Source organism: Danio rerio, chromosome 8 (genome assembly GCF_052040795.2).
Source record: "Danio rerio strain M-AB ecotype USA chromosome 8, GRCz13ab, whole genome shotgun sequence".
NCBI lineage: Eukaryota > Metazoa > Chordata > Actinopteri > Cypriniformes > Danionidae > Danio > Danio rerio.
The window spans coordinates 40,940,242-40,958,181 of NC_141028.1; the positions used below are offsets into that span (position 1 = coordinate 40,940,242).

The 17,940-nt window shown below is 35.4% G+C and overlaps 1 protein-coding gene and 1 long non-coding RNA gene across 2 annotated transcripts; both read left to right on the top strand.

The window, feature by feature from the left end:
- The first annotated feature begins 387 nt into the window (after nt 1–387).
- Nucleotides 388–7,731, top strand: LOC147842774 (uncharacterized). Its single transcript, XR_015498286.1, has 3 exons — nt 388–480; nt 1,565–1,641; nt 7,594–7,731. It is a non-coding gene; the product is annotated as an uncharacterized LOC147842774 (long non-coding RNA).
- Nucleotides 7,732–14,166: 6,435 nt separating this feature from the next.
- LOC100148190 (uncharacterized) lies at nt 14,167–17,729 on the top strand. Its single transcript, XM_087265155.1, is given in 9 exon segments — nt 14,167–14,197; nt 15,536–16,212; nt 16,308–16,353; nt 16,420–16,470; nt 16,472–16,512; nt 16,848–16,859; nt 16,861–16,956; nt 17,082–17,355; nt 17,471–17,729. Coding segments are annotated over 9 exon segments (1,422 nt in total). The 5' UTR covers nt 14,167–14,185; the 3' UTR covers nt 17,684–17,729.
- The last annotated feature ends 211 nt before the right edge of the window (nt 17,730–17,940 follow it).

Here is a 17,940-nt window from a genome sequence, read left to right on the forward strand (position 1 = left end):
AAGTTTCAGCAAAAGTTTGCAGAGTAACGTTATGTGGTTCATGCTGGCCACTGTAGAGACTGGTCTGCATTAAAAAAATTTAAAGCCAAAACGTTTGAAAAAAAATCCACAGTTGAAACGTGATGTGTTTAATGACTTATGAAGGAAATTAATTAGCTAAAAAAAAGCCTAAGTGTGTTATGAAATATTAAACCTTGTTAAAAAATAAAATCAATTGTGTTAAATAAGCTTAAAATCCATATCTTATGTTTTATATTACATCAAAACAGCCTGGAAACTGAATTGCACCATTAATCTTGTACATATGTATCAAGTCCAAACAAATGGTTTTGTGGCAAGTAAAAATAATATTTTTATAAATTGATTGTATTTTAATAATTTGTTATAGAAAAGAAAGGAATCATGCAAGGATGCAAGCTGAAGGAAAGGACAACTCTCACATCAGTGCATTACTAATTGTTTGACTTCATCATCAACCAGGTACAATATTGTACATATTTTGTAACTTATATATGTCAGACTGGTTGTTGGGTACTGAAATAATATATTTTATGTTTTATTTATTATTAAAATATTACAAGATTTTAGATTACAAGAAAAAATCTATTATTAAAAAAAAATCTAATTCGAAAGAAATTCTAAATGTTTCCACAAGGTACCTTATTGAATTGTTTTCTGAAAAATGTAAAATTTGAATGTACTGGTGAGCTGGAAAAACATTTTTTTTATGTCAAAAGTAGATTAATTTACCTTTTATTGCATGTTTAAGTTATAATTTCAGAGTGAAAAATGTAAAAGAAAACCATTGAAAACAATGGCATAATGATTTTGCTTGTTCACAAGAGGTACTTGATTTATTTTTCCTGTAGTGATACATAAGTTTTTAAGACTAATGCTTGACACTTGAATTTTAAAGGGATAGTTCACCCAAAAATAATGACATCTTTTATCCACTTGTTTCAAAATATTTTTTTTGTTCTGTTGAACATAAACTCAGATGGTGCGGTGGTACAGTGGATAGCTCTGTTGCCTCCCAGCAAAAATGTTTCTGGTTCGAGCCTCGGCATTGGCATTTCTGTGTGAAGTTTGTATGTTCTCCACATGTTGGCGTGGGTTTCCTCCGGGTGCTCCGGTTTCCCCCAAAAGACATGCGGTACAGGTGAATTGGGTAAGCTAAATTGTCCATAGTGAATGTTTGTAAATGAGAGTGTATGGGTTTTTCCCAGTGATGTGTTGCAGCTGGAGGAGTATCTGCTGCGTAAAACATATGCTGGATAAGTTGGCTGTTCATTCCACTGTGGTGACCCCAGATTAATAAAGGGACTAAGCCGAAATGAAAATGAATGAACACAAACCCAGTTTTTCCTACTATGTATATCAATAGTTACAGGTTTCTAACTTTCTTCAAAATATCTGCTTTAGTGTTTAACAGATTCAAACTGCTTTGAAACAAGTAGAGGATGAATAAATGGTGGCAGAATAGTAAACTATATCTTTAAATGTTTTATTCTGTATGTTATGTGTATTCATATTTGTCTTGTGTTTTGTCATATTGTCCTTCTAGCTCAGATTGTGATGGACCTGGAATGCGACACCAGTTACTCAAGAACCAAATGAAGCACCAGAGTACAGATTATGGAGGTATCTGAAGTTTAACTAACTGGAAGCAGGGTCCTTGTGGGGACCCGGGGTAGAATAGGTCCCTAGCACCCCCTTGCTGTTCGTAAGAGGCGACAAATGGGGCAACTTGTTGGCCGTGAGTTGCGACTCGTGTTGGTGGAGGAAGAGATCCTGGTGATTGAGGATTTTGATTTGCTGCAGCTATCAATTATCCAACACATCACTTTGGCTCATACTTCAACTAGACGAGAGATTGGAAAGGCCCATTCCAATCAATCGGCTTGTCAGGACTTGCCTTTCTTCCGGAAGGCGCTGGCATAGGGTCAATTGAGTATTATAGACCCTGTGTTTATATGCTCAAGTAAATCATCACTGTATCCTTGATGTACATCCAGTGGATGTCCGTGGCTCTGTACATCTCCTTGTAAGACTCCGAGGTGGGTGAGGAGCAGAGATGAAGAGCAAATATCTAAACATTATGGCAAAAAATCAAAACACTAAAAAACGGATATTGGAACAAGACTTGGAGACTGAACTAAGAACTGGTTTTATTTTCCCATCTGAAAATGAAAACTGGCAAAGATTTATTGTACTGGAATCACTGACTGATGACATGCCCCTGACCAAACTGTCCCCTTTTGCGATCCACAAAGGAATCACAGGAATTGCAGGAACAGTTAAAGACATTAAAAAGCTGCGATCTGGACAAATTTTGGTGGAATGTGCTAGGAAAGCTAACTCAGAAAATTTACTACAAGCAACAACTTTGGCTGGAATTACTATGAAAGCATTCCCTCATTCTACCCTGAACAACAGCAAAGGTGTAAACCGCACCAGAGAATTACAAGATATGGACGAATCTGAAATCGCTTTAGAATTAAAACCAATAGGTGTAATCGACGTAAAAAGAATAATCATCAAAAAGGATGGGCAGATGATTAAAACGGGAACATACATCCTGACCTTCAACAGACCACAACCACCAGAGAAAATCAAACTTGGATATTTAAGTGTTGCCGTAGATATATTCATACCAAATCCACTGAGATGTTTTAAATGCCAGAAATTTGGTCATGGATCTGCAGGATGCAAAAATAAGACAACATGTCAAAATTGTGGTGAGGATGATCATGGAATGAACTGCACAAAACCTCCTAAATGTAAAAACTGCCTTGGAGATCATGCAGCCTCATCAAATAATTGTCCCATTTGGCATAAAGAGAAAGAAATACAGAAAATAAAACACACAAGGAAGATGAGTTATCCTGAAGCTCGTAAAATAGTTGAAGCTCTTCCTGCCTTCTGTCTGAAAAAGCCCTATTCTGTTGCAGTCACACCAAAAACTCAATCAATAAGTTGTCAGACGGATCTAACTTGGCTATTCAAGGACAAACCTCAAACCATAAGCAACACCAAAAATTTAACTTCCCAAAAAACAAAAAATGAACTCATTCAAACTGGACCAATTCAAGACTCATACCTAGAACAGAAAGAATCAAAAGTGAAAAAGAAAACTCCAAGTTCAACAAATCAACAACCAAATCAAGATAAATGTCGAACTCACAAAGATGACAATCCTAAAGATATTGAAATGACGGAGACAACGACCAGTCGTAGTCGTAGTCTCTCACCTAAATGTAAAAATAAAGGACCTGTACCTATATTTCCCACTTGAGAATAAACAATCACATAGTACAGTGGAATTGTCGGGGACTAAAAACCAACTTTGCAGAATTACAGCATTTAAATTCTGTTTTTAACCCACTTGCCTATTGTATTCAGGAAACCCACTTATCTCCAAATGATGCCTTAACTTTTAAAGGTTTTAATATGATTAGTTTATGTGGACCAAACATACAACGATCCTCTGGAGGATCAGCTATCCAGTGAGAAACGACGTTATCCACAGTTAAGTTGCATTGGACACTCAATTACAAGCAACAGCAGTTCAACTTACTCTACATAAAACAATTACAATATGCTCTATATCCCACCTCATGAAGCTGTAATACCTCAAGAACTGGACAAACTTATTTCACAACTACCAACTTCATTTATACGGATGGGTGATTTTAACAGCCACAACATCTTATGGGGTGAAGATCATTGTGATGCCAAAGGAAGAAGAATGGAAACTTTTATAGAAAATAATGATTTATGTCTTTTAAATGATGGAACCAAAACATATCTTCATCCAGGACATGGCACTTATACAGCAATCGATCTGACAATATGTAGTGCTGATCTTTTACTTGACTGTTCATGGAGAGTATGGAATGATCTATCCGGGAGTGACCACTTCCCAATTATCCTCACATTTCCACAACTGGATGTAACAAGTAGACCTTCAAGATGGCAACTCAAGAAAGCAGACTGGACCCCCTTTCAAAACGTGTTGTGAAAAATTTATTTCAGCTACCCAAGATAATCAGAACTCAATAGAAGACTTCACTCAGCAGTTAATCGCTATAGCAGATGAAACCATCCCAAAGACATCAACAAAACCACAACGAAAGACAAATCCCTGGTTTAATGAACAATGTAAAAAAGCTATTGAAACTCGGAAAAAAGCAGAACGTGCTTTTAATAAACATCCAACAACTACAAATTTTATCCATTTTAAAATTTGTAGAGCCCAAGCTCGCAGAACCATAAATAAAGCAAAGAAACAAAGCTGGAAACAATTTGTATCCAGCTTAACTTACTATACTCCCATGAACAAGATTTGGAACATGATCCGTAAAATGAAGGGAAAGGAAAATGGAACTCGCATACAACATATTATAAAACAAGGAATACTTCAAACAAAGGAAATGGACATAGCAAATACATTAGCTGAAGCCTTTGTAAAGAATTTATCAATAGAAAACTGCCTCCCAACATTTCAAATCATACGAGCACAGCAGGAATGCAAAGAACTAAATTTTTATTCTGACAACAAAGAAGTATATAATCAACCTTTTAAAATTAAAGAATTAATAAATTCTTTAAAATGCTCACATGATACAGCCATTGGACCAGATAAAATCCATTACCAGTTTTTAAAACACTTACCATATAGTTCACTATGCCTTCTACTGGACAAGTTCAACAACATCTGGTCTTCGGGGAAAATTCCAGCTTCGTGGAAAGAAGCAACAGTAATAGCAATACCTAAATACCTAAACCAGCTCTAACCAGTTGTTTATGTAAAACGATGGAAAGAATGATTAACAACCGTCTTGTCTGGACACTGGAAAAAAACAAACAACTAACTGACTACCAGTGTGGATTTAGACGTGGAAAGAGTACATTGGATCAGTTAATCCGACTAGAAACTTATATCAGAGATGGATTCATCAGAAAAGAACATGTTGTTGCTGTTTTCTTTGATTTAGAAAAAGCTTATGACACAACATGGAGATATGGAATTTTAAAAGATCTTCACCAAATAGGATTTAGAGGAAGACTTCCTACCTTCATTTCAAACTTTCTCACTAGGAGAAACTTCAGAGTCCAAGTGGGAAATTCCCTTTCAAATACCCACCAACAAGAACTCGGAGTTCCTCAAGGAAGTATACTCTCGGTCACACTCTTCAGTATTAAAATAAATAGCATTGTGGAAATCATTGCTCCAAATCTGTTCTGCAGCATCTACGTGGATGATTTATGTATCTGTTACAGAGGGAAGAACATGAATACAATTGAAAGGCAATTACAGCTAAATATTCACAAAATTAACTAGTGGGCTGTCGAAAATGGTTTTAAATTCTCTAAAACAAAAACTGTTTGTACACATTTTTGTATCCAGCGATCACTTCATCATGATACAGAACTTTTTATCAATGGAAATATGATCAAAGTTGTTAAAGAAATCAAGTTTTTAGGTCTCCTTTTTGATAACAAAATGACTTTTATCCCTCATTTAAAAATTTTGAAAAACAAGTGCCTCAAAGCTATGAACATAATCAAAGTGTTGGCAAAAACAATCTGGGGTGCTGATTTAACTGTACTTTTACGATTGTACAGAGTAATCATTTGATCTCGTTTGGATTATGGAAGCATAATTTATGACTCTGCCAGGAAATCTTATAAACAGATCCTCAATACAATCCACCATCAAGGATTACGGCTTGCTTTAGGAGCATTCAGAACATCACCCGTTCAGAGTCTGTACATTGAAGCTAACGAACCCTCACTTCAAAATAGACGGCTGAAACTTTCATTACAATATGCTATCAAACTAAAGGCAAATAAGAACAACCCAGCCTATACTGCAGTTTTCGAACCTCAGTTTGTACAATTACACGAGAGTAAGCCAAAAACCATCAGACCTTTTGGTTTACGTATCAATTCACAATTACAAAATCTAAATTTAAACCTGGACATTTTAAAACAAATACACTTCAACTCATTGCCTCCCTGGAATTTAAAGAAGCCTATAATCAATATGGAGCTAGGACATCAGAAGAAAGGAGTTACTCATCCCAATATGTACAAACAACAATACCTGGATATCAGAACTCAATACTCTCAGCACATACCAATCATCACAGAGGGTTCAAAGATGGAAAGTAATGTAGCAGCAGCAATGGTGACAGGGGAACAAAGTCATGAAATCAGTCTGCCTAAAGAATGCTCCATATTCACAGCTGAAGCCCGCGCTTTACTTTTAGCATTGGAGTATATAGAAAATGCCCAACAAAAGAAATCCATCATTTTTACAGACTCTAAATCATGCCTCCAAGTTATGGAATCTTCAACAAATGATCATCCTTTGATTGACAATATTTTAACTAAAGTTCACCAACTACAAAATCAGTTTTATCACATCATTTTTTGCTGGGTTCCTGGACATGTCAGACTTTTAGGCAATGAGCGAGCTGATGCAGCTGCTAAAGATGCTTTGAAGCAAGTAGTGAACAAATGCCAAATTCCTCCGTCAGAGATGAAACCTTTTATCAACGCTTACATTTTAAACAAGTGGCAAAAGGAATGGGATGAATTAGAAAGCAATAAACTACATGAAATCCAACCTGAAGTTTCACACAGAATTTTAAGACATTTTAAGAATCGATTTGATCAAGTAGTTTTTACCAGATGTCGTATTGGGCATACGAGAATTACACATGGTTTTTTGCTCCAAGGTGAAAACCCTACTCAGTGTTTGTGCTGCAAAACTGTACTTACCGTAAAACATATTTTACTGGACTGTCCTGCTTTTACTGATTCCAGAAGGACTTTTTATGAAATTAACTCTTTTAAGGACATTTTTGACAAAGTGAAACCAGAAAAGATTTTAGAATTTTTATCATGTATTAACACAAAAAATCTTATTTAATTTATGTTTTATTTTTTATTTTTTTTGTTGATTTTTAAATTGTATATTTATTGTTGAAAGATTCCTGCCATGAAGATGGCCTTGGTTGCTGACATGGCACTAAATAAAAAAAAAAATACATACAATTGGAAGCAGGGAACCATACTAATAAAGTTCCTTAAGGTAAAAGCACCTGCTTTATTTTGATAAGAAGTATTTTTTTATTCTAGTTCTATTGTTTTATTTTATTCATATACTGAATGGAAGTCATTCAAATTTCACAACAAATGATTTGCAGATTGAATATAGAATATAATGACATTTTAATACATTATTTCTTTTGGTTATTCTTTACATCTTTATATGGGCAAGTATTTAATCAATGAAAATAATTTTAAACAACTTAACTAAACAAATTACTCTGTTGGACTCTAATATTTAAAATAGCAAAATCCTCAAACTAACGCACACTCTTGTGATTGCATTCTCACATTCATACACTCAAAAACACACATTCATACAACAGTCTGACTCACACACAACATCCTCTCTCACAGGTTTTTCTAGCAAAACTCCACCACAAGCTTGTCCTTTTATGCTGCTTTTATTTCAAACATTTTAGAGCATGATATAGTCCAGGTTTTTATCACTAAGTATTTTTTTTCTCCATTCAGCAGGTCCCTTGTAAAGATGAACCCAGGGAAGGATCAAAAGTGGAGAAGACCAGATCAAGAAAGACCTCATCAAGATCTGCTGTCAGTTCAAAGGTACTTTCACTAATTACCAAGATTTCAGACAATAGCCCCTTTCACACAGTGATACCGGTAATATCTGGAAAATTTCCGGAACGACTTTACCGGTATTTTCAAAAAAGCGCTGTTCACACAGGCGAGGACGTTACGGAAATTTTCCGGAAAAGAGCATTCACACATCCATTCCAAAATACCGGTAAATTCTGACATCATTCACCACAAATGAGCTTTAAACGGCTGCGCTTGTATTTGTAAACATTTGACTAAATTACAAACTCTGTGGATGATCAATATTGTGAACAAATTTCGCAGGATCACTTTCGCATGTCGAGATGTTCATAATATGTGCGTGTGCAGGCGCTCACAGGCTGTTTCACAGGCACACGCAAAGCTTGAAGGTAAACAAACAACGGCTTATCATAAGCATGTCATCTATGATTATTTACACAGTTGGCATTAAGAAGAACATATAAACGTGATCTGACAAACTTCTAGCAGCTAAATGTGTCTGGAAAAATATTCAAAGGTTTTTATTCTCACAAACCGCGCGGAGGTAAATGCGTCTGACTGTTGTGATTGGCTAAAGCAGACATCTCACGTCAGCACGTTCTAGACGTGTACGCGCTTATTACGGCAATCTTCCTTCTGCATTCACACAGCGCAGCATTCCGGCAAATTGTCGGTAATGTTACAACTTCTCTTTCCGGAAAATAGCCAGAATGAATTTACCGGTATTTTCAAAAAGGACCTGTTCACACATACAACCTTTCCGGAAAATTGCCGGCAATTTTCCGGAAAGGTCTGTATGTGTGAAAGGGGCTTATGAATTGATGGAGAAAACTTTGAGTGTCAGATCTTCCTACATCGCCTAGCAAAAATTCTTCCCAGTGTCTTGTAGTAGAAGTGATGCTGTCAATCAAGTTTACATTATTTCGTAAATTGCTTTCCGATTTAATAAAAATATGTTAACCAAACTTGATTAATGTAACAATTTTGATGAAAAGGGCATGTTTTACTAGAGCTTTTAGCACAAAGGCACCCCATCTTGGAATATTGCTGTGTCTGACGTCATGGGGTTGGTATGCTGGAAATGTTTTTGAATGAGGTATTTGTATTATTTATACATACAGTAGTCTGTCTTAAAGCGTCACTAAATTGTACAGGCATTATAGGTCAAAGCAATCAGTTGTTATATTTATCAAAATAAACAATAAGGCTCTTAAAACACTGCTTTGAAAAATGTAGAAAATGTAAAAAAAAAAAAAAATTCAAATACCTTAACTGAAATGAAGTCATTTGTTTTATTATTTTTAAAATATATATTTTTGTAAAGTCATTTGTTTATAATTATGTAAAAAAAATTCCATGTACTATAAAAGTTATTTAAGCAACAAATTTGCCAGATTGTAAAGGCAGACACAGAATGAGCAAACAAAAAAAAAAAACGTGTAAAATGTGTAAATAAAAGGCTACATTTAAAATTTTTACATCTTTTCATCATATACGTAAAACCTTCCTAAGCTTGAAAATATATTTCCTTAAAATAAACTTCCTTTGTTAGTGCAAATTTCTTTTTAATTAAATTCTTTGTAATTAAACAATTAAACCATTCAAACAAGTTTACACTTATAAAAGGTCCGTAATGAAAATCAGATTTTTTTAAACTAAAATAGTACCATGTACTTTTACTCTGTATTAGTATTATTTGCTAAAATTTGTTTTATTTTAGCAATATAATAATATTTCTAGTCCTTTAATTTAATGTGATTTAATTTTCAGTTCTCTTTCCATCTACGAAAACATAAAAAAATTATTTCACAAGCACATTTAAAATAGGTTTAATACTATGAAATATTATATTAATATTATTTTTTATTTTTTATAAATCGATAGGTAGTTCCTATGGAATGTTTTTATGTATTGCTGAGAATACATTTCAGGTGTTCAATACGTTGCTTGTCAGTCTTAAAAATAAAAATAGGTGCTTAAAAAAGTGCTTAAAAGTCCTTAATTTTAATCGAGTTGTGCCTGTATGTACTCTGCAAACAGCACCTTTTAATTGTTGTCTTCTCCTATTTTCAGGATGTTTTGCATTAGACTTTTTTTTTGGATTTGACCCTTGCTCGCCCCTGACCTCACTCTTGGACTGCCCTGTTGGATTTTCAGTTTATTTTATTTATTTATTTATTTTTTGGTTTTGGGTAGATGCTATAATAAATATTTAGTTGTAATTATTTAAATAATATGTTTTTGTTAAATATGCGATTTCTGTGTTTGTTCTGTCTACTCGTACTTGTTTATCTTGTTTCTGTAATTATCATTTGTTTATTTGACTCTTGCCTCGCCTCTGATCTTGTATGCGACCTGCTTTAGACGTATTTCTTCCTCTTCGATACACCTTTCAGCTTTTTTTAGCCAACTTTCATGGCATTTACGTCCGTACAGATGAACTTTTATTTAATTTACTATCTGAGAATTTTTTTTCCACCAGCTTCTCAAGTGTGTCTGACCTATTTTGCACGAGACTTGAAAGGTCCGAAATCTGGGAAAGGATGATCGTTGTATCTTTTTTCACACATCTGCGTTGTTTAGGGGCTGGTGATTCACAAGGAGTTTCTGGAAGATATGGAAGTTCGACCTCCGCTGCCAGCATAAGTTCCTCAGAGTTAATATTCTGCTGAAGGTAGTCATGTAAATTGTCTGTAATCAATGCGTTAGAAGGGATATTGTCCAACATTTCGGCCGTCGGCGAACTGCTATTTTGATTAGCCAAGTTAGCATGTGCTGTCTTTTTGGTCTTTCCAGCCTCTTTTTTCATGCACTTTTTCTTTTCTCTGACCCTCCCATTGTCGTCTGTAACGGATCGCTATAATATCAGTTCAAGTTAACTTTTAATATACACTTTGCGAAACGTTAAACAGGTCAGTTTAAGTAGTTAGGATTGCGGAGCTCAATGAAACCCGTGCGATCAAGGAGCCATCTTGAAAGCCTCCCGAGTCTGAGGGCGTCATAGGGAGACGCTGTAGGTTCGTATAATTACCAATAGATGTCAACGCACTTTTTAAAACCTGATTTACGCCTATTATCGCAGTTTTCTTATTCTAAAAATATGTAATTTTTATTTTGTTCATGAAAAGCGTCTATAAACTGGGTCGAAACTACTGTATGAATAAACTTTGGTCCACGTGACATCCCTTCACGGTGAGTTTAACGCCACTCTGCTATTGGTCAAACTGCATCAGTATGGAACAAAATCAATGCCTAAAGTATTGAAATAAAAAAGCTTGTCGAATTACACTAACTAAAAAATAATGCATTGAATTAACAAGTGCTTTTTAATGACATGAATTGCCAGGGTTTGTATTTTTATGTCCCGAAATTTAATATAGCTGTTTATTTGAGCTGTGAATATTTCAACTAAAAATATTTTGCACACATTTTTATACTTAAATTCAATAGTTCATAATTCACCATTCAGAATTCAATTCCAAAACATTCAGTTCTGTTTAAAAATACGATATATATTATTCAAAATGCAATTTTCAGTGCATTTTATTTCAGTTCAAAAATTCGCTTCCATAAATTCAGTGGTTCAAATTCGACTGTTCAAATTGGCATGCACTAAATTCCAGGGGTTTCATTACCACGACGTAAAATGGGCGTGGCTCGGTCGGTGTTTGGGAAACGCCCCCTTAAAAAAAAAAGCAATACTGAGAGGTCACCGATCATGCGCAGTACAGGTTCTTTTTTAGCGCGGTCATTTCAAACAGGATGATTATGGATAAAGAACCTACCGCGGTGGATAACGAGGGAAAAAACAATCATACAGGTTATTTTTTTGTTTTTATAATGTTATATTTTAAAGATTTCATTAGCAAAAACGGCTGACCTCGTTTTACTCAGTTTTACTGTCTCTGGGCTTTTGTACTTCCATTTTAAACCAAATAATAATGGTTGTGGTAAGATTAACCGTGTTTTTGTAGTTTAAAATATGGTATTCAGTCATGTTTAAACAAATAAATACCACATTTTCTGTAATAAATCGTGGTTAATTTTTCTGTCTCGATCTTAGTTAATTAACATAACATATTTATTTTCTATTTTTCATTTAAAGTCATCATACACAAAACAACTGAGATCAGGACAGGTATCTGATGTTAACTAATATAAAAGTGATCATACATAAAACCCCTGGGATCAGGACAGGTATCTGATGTTAATGTATATAATATAAAAGTGATCATACATGAAACCCCTGGGATCAGGACAGGTATCTGATGTTAATGTATATAATATAAAAGTGATCATACATGAAACCCCTGGGATCAGGACAGGTATCTGATGTTAATGTATATAATATAAAAGTGATCATACATGAAACACCTGGGATCAGGACAGGTATCTGATGTTAATGTATAAAAAAGTGATCATACATGAAACCCCTGGGATCAGGACAGGTATCTGATGTTAATATATATAAAAGTGATCATACATGAAACCCCTGAGATCAGGACCGGTATCTGATGTTACTGTATATAATATAAAAGTGATCATACATGAAACACCTGAGATCAGGACAGGTATCTGATGTTAATATATATAAAAGTGATCATACATAAAACCCCTGGGATTAGGACAGGTATCTGATGTTAATGTATATAATATAAAAGTGATCATACATGAAACCCCTGAGATCAGGACAGGTATCTAATGTTAATATATATAAAAGTGATCATACATGAAACCCCTGGGATTAGGACAGGTATCTGATGTTAATATATATAAAAGTGATCATACATGAAACCCCTGGGATTAGGACAGGTATCTGATGTTAATATATATAAAAGTGATCATACATGAAAACCCTGGGATCAGGACAGGTATCTGATGTTAATGTATATAATATAAAAGTGATCATACATGAAACCCCTGAGATCAGGACAGGTATCTGATGTTACTGTATATAATATAAAAGTGATCATACATGAAACACCTGAGATCAGGACAGGTATCTGATGTTAATATATATAAAAGTGATCATACATGAAACCCCTGGGATTAGGACAGGTATCTGATGTTAATATATATAAAAGTGATCATACATGAAACCCCTGGGATCAGGACAGGTATCTGATGTTAATATATATAAAAGTGATCATACATGAAAACCCTGGGATCAGGACAGGTATCTGATGTTAATGTATATAATATAAAAGTGATCATACATGAAACCCCTGGGATTAGGACAGGTATCTGATGTTAATGTATATAATATAAAAGTGATCATACATGAAACCCCTGAGATCAGGACAGGTATCTGATGTTAGTGTATATGATATATAAAGTATTTGGCACAAAAGCCGTGGGATCGGGACAGGTATCTTAAGTTATAACAGTATTAATGTAATCTGAGAGGTATCTTAAGTTATTTTGTTTAATATAACATACACTGACTTCACATGAAACACCTGCGATCAGGACAGCTATTTAGTACTGCATATAAAAGGCATTGGACACGAAACCCCTGCAATACGTACAGGTATCTGAATCAAACGGCTGTTTTCACAATCTGCGCATGATCCGTGACCTATGCAAATTCACAGATAGGCCACGCCCACCCGATGACGCAGTAGCGGTTACGCTGTACTGAAACCCCTGGGCTGTTTCTCAATTCCAAGAACGCAGAGAATGGACTTGCGTTCTTGTAGAGTGCGGTCTTGCCAGGTGTCCTCGGAAGAACGAACTCAGGAGACCGCGAGGGCAGAGAACGCGTCCTTTGAGAAATGGGATGCTGCGTTCTTCCTGATGGTCATGTGACCTTCACGCGTTTTAAATGGAAATTATTTAAACATTACAGCCTTCATACCACGATTTATTGTTTCCCCCCTCTTCAAAATATATACTTTGCATAAAAACATTATAAATATACTCTGCACAATATAAATAAAACAAATTTTAATACGAATTTCATCAAACAAACACCCTTAATGTGTTTATTCCTTTATTAAGATGTTCATGTTAATGTTTACTTTCACCGTTTCATTTAGGGAAACTCCTGAGGTAAATAAGTAATATATCTGAACTTTAATAATAAATCTAAATAAAATGCTGCGCTTCCCACCTCCAGTCGCAATGCCTTCTGGGACTTCCAGAGCGAGTTCGCTGCTGAAGTCTGCATCGGTGCGTCCTCGATATCAAGATCACATCCGGGAAGTTTTAAGCGTCCTCCGTACTTGCGGTCTTGAGTATTGGAACTGAACTTAGGCAGCTGATGATGACGTTGCACGAGAACACGAGGACGCAAGACCGCTGAAGAACGCATATTGAGAAACAGCCCTGGAAAAAAGTGCCTGTCGTTGAAATTCGACATTACATCCGGGAAATGCAGGAAAAGCAATGGAGTACGGATCCAAGATCACTCTCTGCTGTTAGACGTCCTCGACAGCAGGTGGTGCTAGCGGCAGTTATTTCTTCATCAACAAGCAAACGCAAGACGACGTGTTAATGGGCGAAGATGGACCAAGAGGTGAGTTTATTATCAGCACAAACAGTGTTTGTTGTTGTATGTAGTTTTAGTGCAGTGTAAAGTCTGACTTGAAGGCATTACAGTTTACCGGAAGCCGATTGAGCTGGCTGACTGAAAATCAAGGTCAGTCTGTATATACCCCATTAATACAAATAGAGTAAGTTACATGCATTAGTATGGAGCTTCAACTATATGCAGTTACAAAATCGTCACGTCTGTTTTCCTTAAAAATCGACGATCTTCATTGCCTGATAAATTGCATAAATAAAGTGGGTCTCATAATGTACAAGAAGCATAGCATAAATAAACACATAAATTCAGTTTTCCTGTGCCATGTCTTTAAACTATGAACATTTATTTTACTCCAGTATTTTCAATAGTGTCTGTGCTAGCCAGCTAATCCTGACAGTCTGTGTTTTTTGTCTCCTTTTACGCTTGAACAACTAAATGAATGCTTATGTCTATTAAATGGAATGTATTGTAATCACATTACAACATCGATGCTGTAAAAGGAACCTTATAAAATTGAAAAAAGTCCTATGAACCGTTCACTGGAAGTTTATGATTATGGGAAGAAACACTAGCTGTGCACCCTAAAGCATACTTTCTGCCCCTTTCTATTGATGTTCTTTCGCTCCTACAAAAAAAAAAAGCCAAATTTCACATGCAATTCAGTAAAATCCTGTAATTTGCGCACCCAAACCGTCAAATGCACACAAAATGTGTAATTAAATGCTGCCCTTTATTATTATTTATATTGATATTCTTTTACTGGGAGCTTAAACATATGACAGATAATGTAGATAACATGCATCAAAGGTATACAATATCATTCAATAGAAATAAAAGTGGGCTTAATAAAAAAAAATTATTCACTATGTGAAAATGGCTTAAATACATACAGGAACATTCAGTAAATATTTCATAAAAACATCCAGTAAAATGTAAGTTTGTCTATGGGCTAGGTGTGTGACTAGAGCGCTTAACGAGTTGCAACTTCAGATAACTCATGCAAACAAAATCAAGCAACATTTTCATCAGTTTCACAGCAGGTGCAGCAAATTCTCACAACACAGATTAAAAAAACTTTATTTACAGTGTGCAAAACAGTGTTGTCAAATTAATGTAGTTTTTTTTTTTTTTTTTTTTTACAAAAGGTTGTGATCTTTTAGCCACAGTAGCTTTTGTAAATATGGCCCACTTATAATAATGTTAAATAATTGTGATTTGGTTTTTTTTATGATTTTTGATGTAATCCAGCAGCCCTGTTATTTAACTTTTGTTTGGTTTTGTCAGCAAAGGTGAGGTATTTAACACTCCTTATCTATTTCTCTTTAGCAATTGCTTTTGGATTATGTTTTGCAAAGACTTCGTTCACGTTTGGAAACTGCTATTGGACGCCTACCCCTTGACATGGACTTCCTAGAGTTTATCTGCTCGCAAGAATTGGTCTTTTTAAGTGCTGTATCCAATTCAGTTACCATACCACAGGACATTATGGATGGCATCACAGAACTGCTTGGACTAATTCAGCTCAACCTGTCAAACGAGGAGATACGCACTCCTACTAATGTTCTTCAGGAGTCAGGGTCGATGGGACGGCCACGTCTTGTCATCTCACCAGATTTCATCACCAATCTCTTGGACATAAACTGTTCTGTTCCAACCATTGCTAGCATGATTGGAGTAAGCACACGCACAGTATTTAGGCGAATGTCTGAATGTAACCTTTCTGTTCGGGCACGATATAGTAGTCTCACAGATGAAGAATTAGACGATTGTGTGAAAGAATTACAACGTCACATCCCTCACTGTGGATACAGAATGATGAGAGGAACTCTAAAGGCAAGAGGACACCTAGTGCAGTTTGAACGGGTCAGAGCTTCATTACACCGGGTTGACACACTTGGAGTCCTGTCCCGAATGACACAGATGGGCTGTGTGGTACGAAGGACCTATTCAGTCTCCAGTCCTCGGTCAATAATGCACATTGACACAAATCATAAGTTGATTCGGTAAGTTTGTCATGTTTGTTCAAAGTTATTTGCATATTCCAGTTCTTGCAATTATGTGAGTTTTTAAGACATTTGTATTCTTTTTCTTGATTTAGCTACAATATAGTCATCTTTGGTGGTGTGGATGGCTTTTCACGAAAGGTAGTTCACCAAGTTTATATTAATAATGTACATTGTCATTTTTTACAGTTATTTCTCTTTTAACAGATAATGTACCTTGGAGCTGCCACTTATAACCTCGCAGCAACTACCTTGGATTTTTTTTCAGGAAGCAGTAGAGACATTTGGCTTTCCTCTCAGGTACATTTAAGTTCATTAAAGAAATTGTTACATTTTTGGGGGTTTTTTTACATTAATTAAAATGCATGTTGCATATTAATTTGCATATTATGTTAGATTTTTTTTTGTTGTTTTTTTATTTAGTGGTGCAAACAAATTTCCATAGTATACAATTGGCACACAAAAAAAATCTATCATTCTGTCTTTGTTTACCTGGCCTCCGAATACTCATGAATTTATTACATCAAAAACAATGTTTTTTTTCCCCACATTTACTATATTAGAATTTTATATGAAGTGATAACAGAGAGGCTTGAATTTTATAAAGCGCTGTGCTTTAACTGGCATGTTTTAAGGGTACGAGGTGATCGGGGTTGAGAATGTGGATGTGGCTCGCCTTATGTTTACCGTTCGTGGAACTGGAAAGGGCAGCTTCATTTCTGGAAAGAGCATAAACAATCAGCGGCAAGTTTCAATTTTTAAATTTTTTTTCATTCTTAGGAATGTTTATAAATTTTTTTAAGAGTTGCACTGTTATGTAAGAATGTGTAAGAATATTACATTTTATTAGCATTTTCCATTCTCTTTAGTATTGAGAGGCTGTGGAGAGACGTCTGGACATCAGTAACAAATGTTTACTATGATGTTTTACATGGTTTGGAAGAAGGTGGCTACCTTGACATTTCTGACCATACTCACCTCTTCTGCTGCCACTATGTATTTCTTCCACGGCTTCAAGATGATCTTAATCTTTTTCGAAACACTTGGGATAATCACACAATACGCACAGAGGGTTGTATGACTCCTAACCAGTTGTGGGTGATGGGAAGCATACGCAGTCCTGTACAAGAATCTGACATAGAGGTATGTTCGATAGAATTTGGCAGTATAAGGCAACTGAATAGATATTTTTTTTATGCCGTTTGTTAATTTCAGAACTGTATGCGGGATTTTGAGACATTAAATATGCTGTTTTTAGGGATTGAGAATACCCCACATTGACTGGGAAAGTAGTGGCCTGTGTGTTGATGGACACTCCAGCATTGTTGTGCCTCCGACAGGATGTCCCCTGACTGAGGAGCAACTGGTACTGCTCCAAGAAACTATACATCCCAAAAGACCTTCACAGACTTTTGGCTGGGACATATATTTAGCTGCACTTGATTTTTGCCAATCTGTTCTAATGGAATAATTGTGAATTTCATCTTTATCTTGTGGAAATAAAAATGTATACAATCTAGTTACAAATGAACAATACTATATATAACTGAAAAGATGTATGCTTTGGTTTTTATAAATTGGTTTATATAAATATGTTGATGAGATCTAGGCTGGAAAATGCCATTTACCTTGTACTAGTACTTGATTGGCATGCTTTGTTTAGTTCTGACTTCTATCATTAGCAATTAAGTAATATTGACTGGAGATGACAATGCCTTAAAATAATAA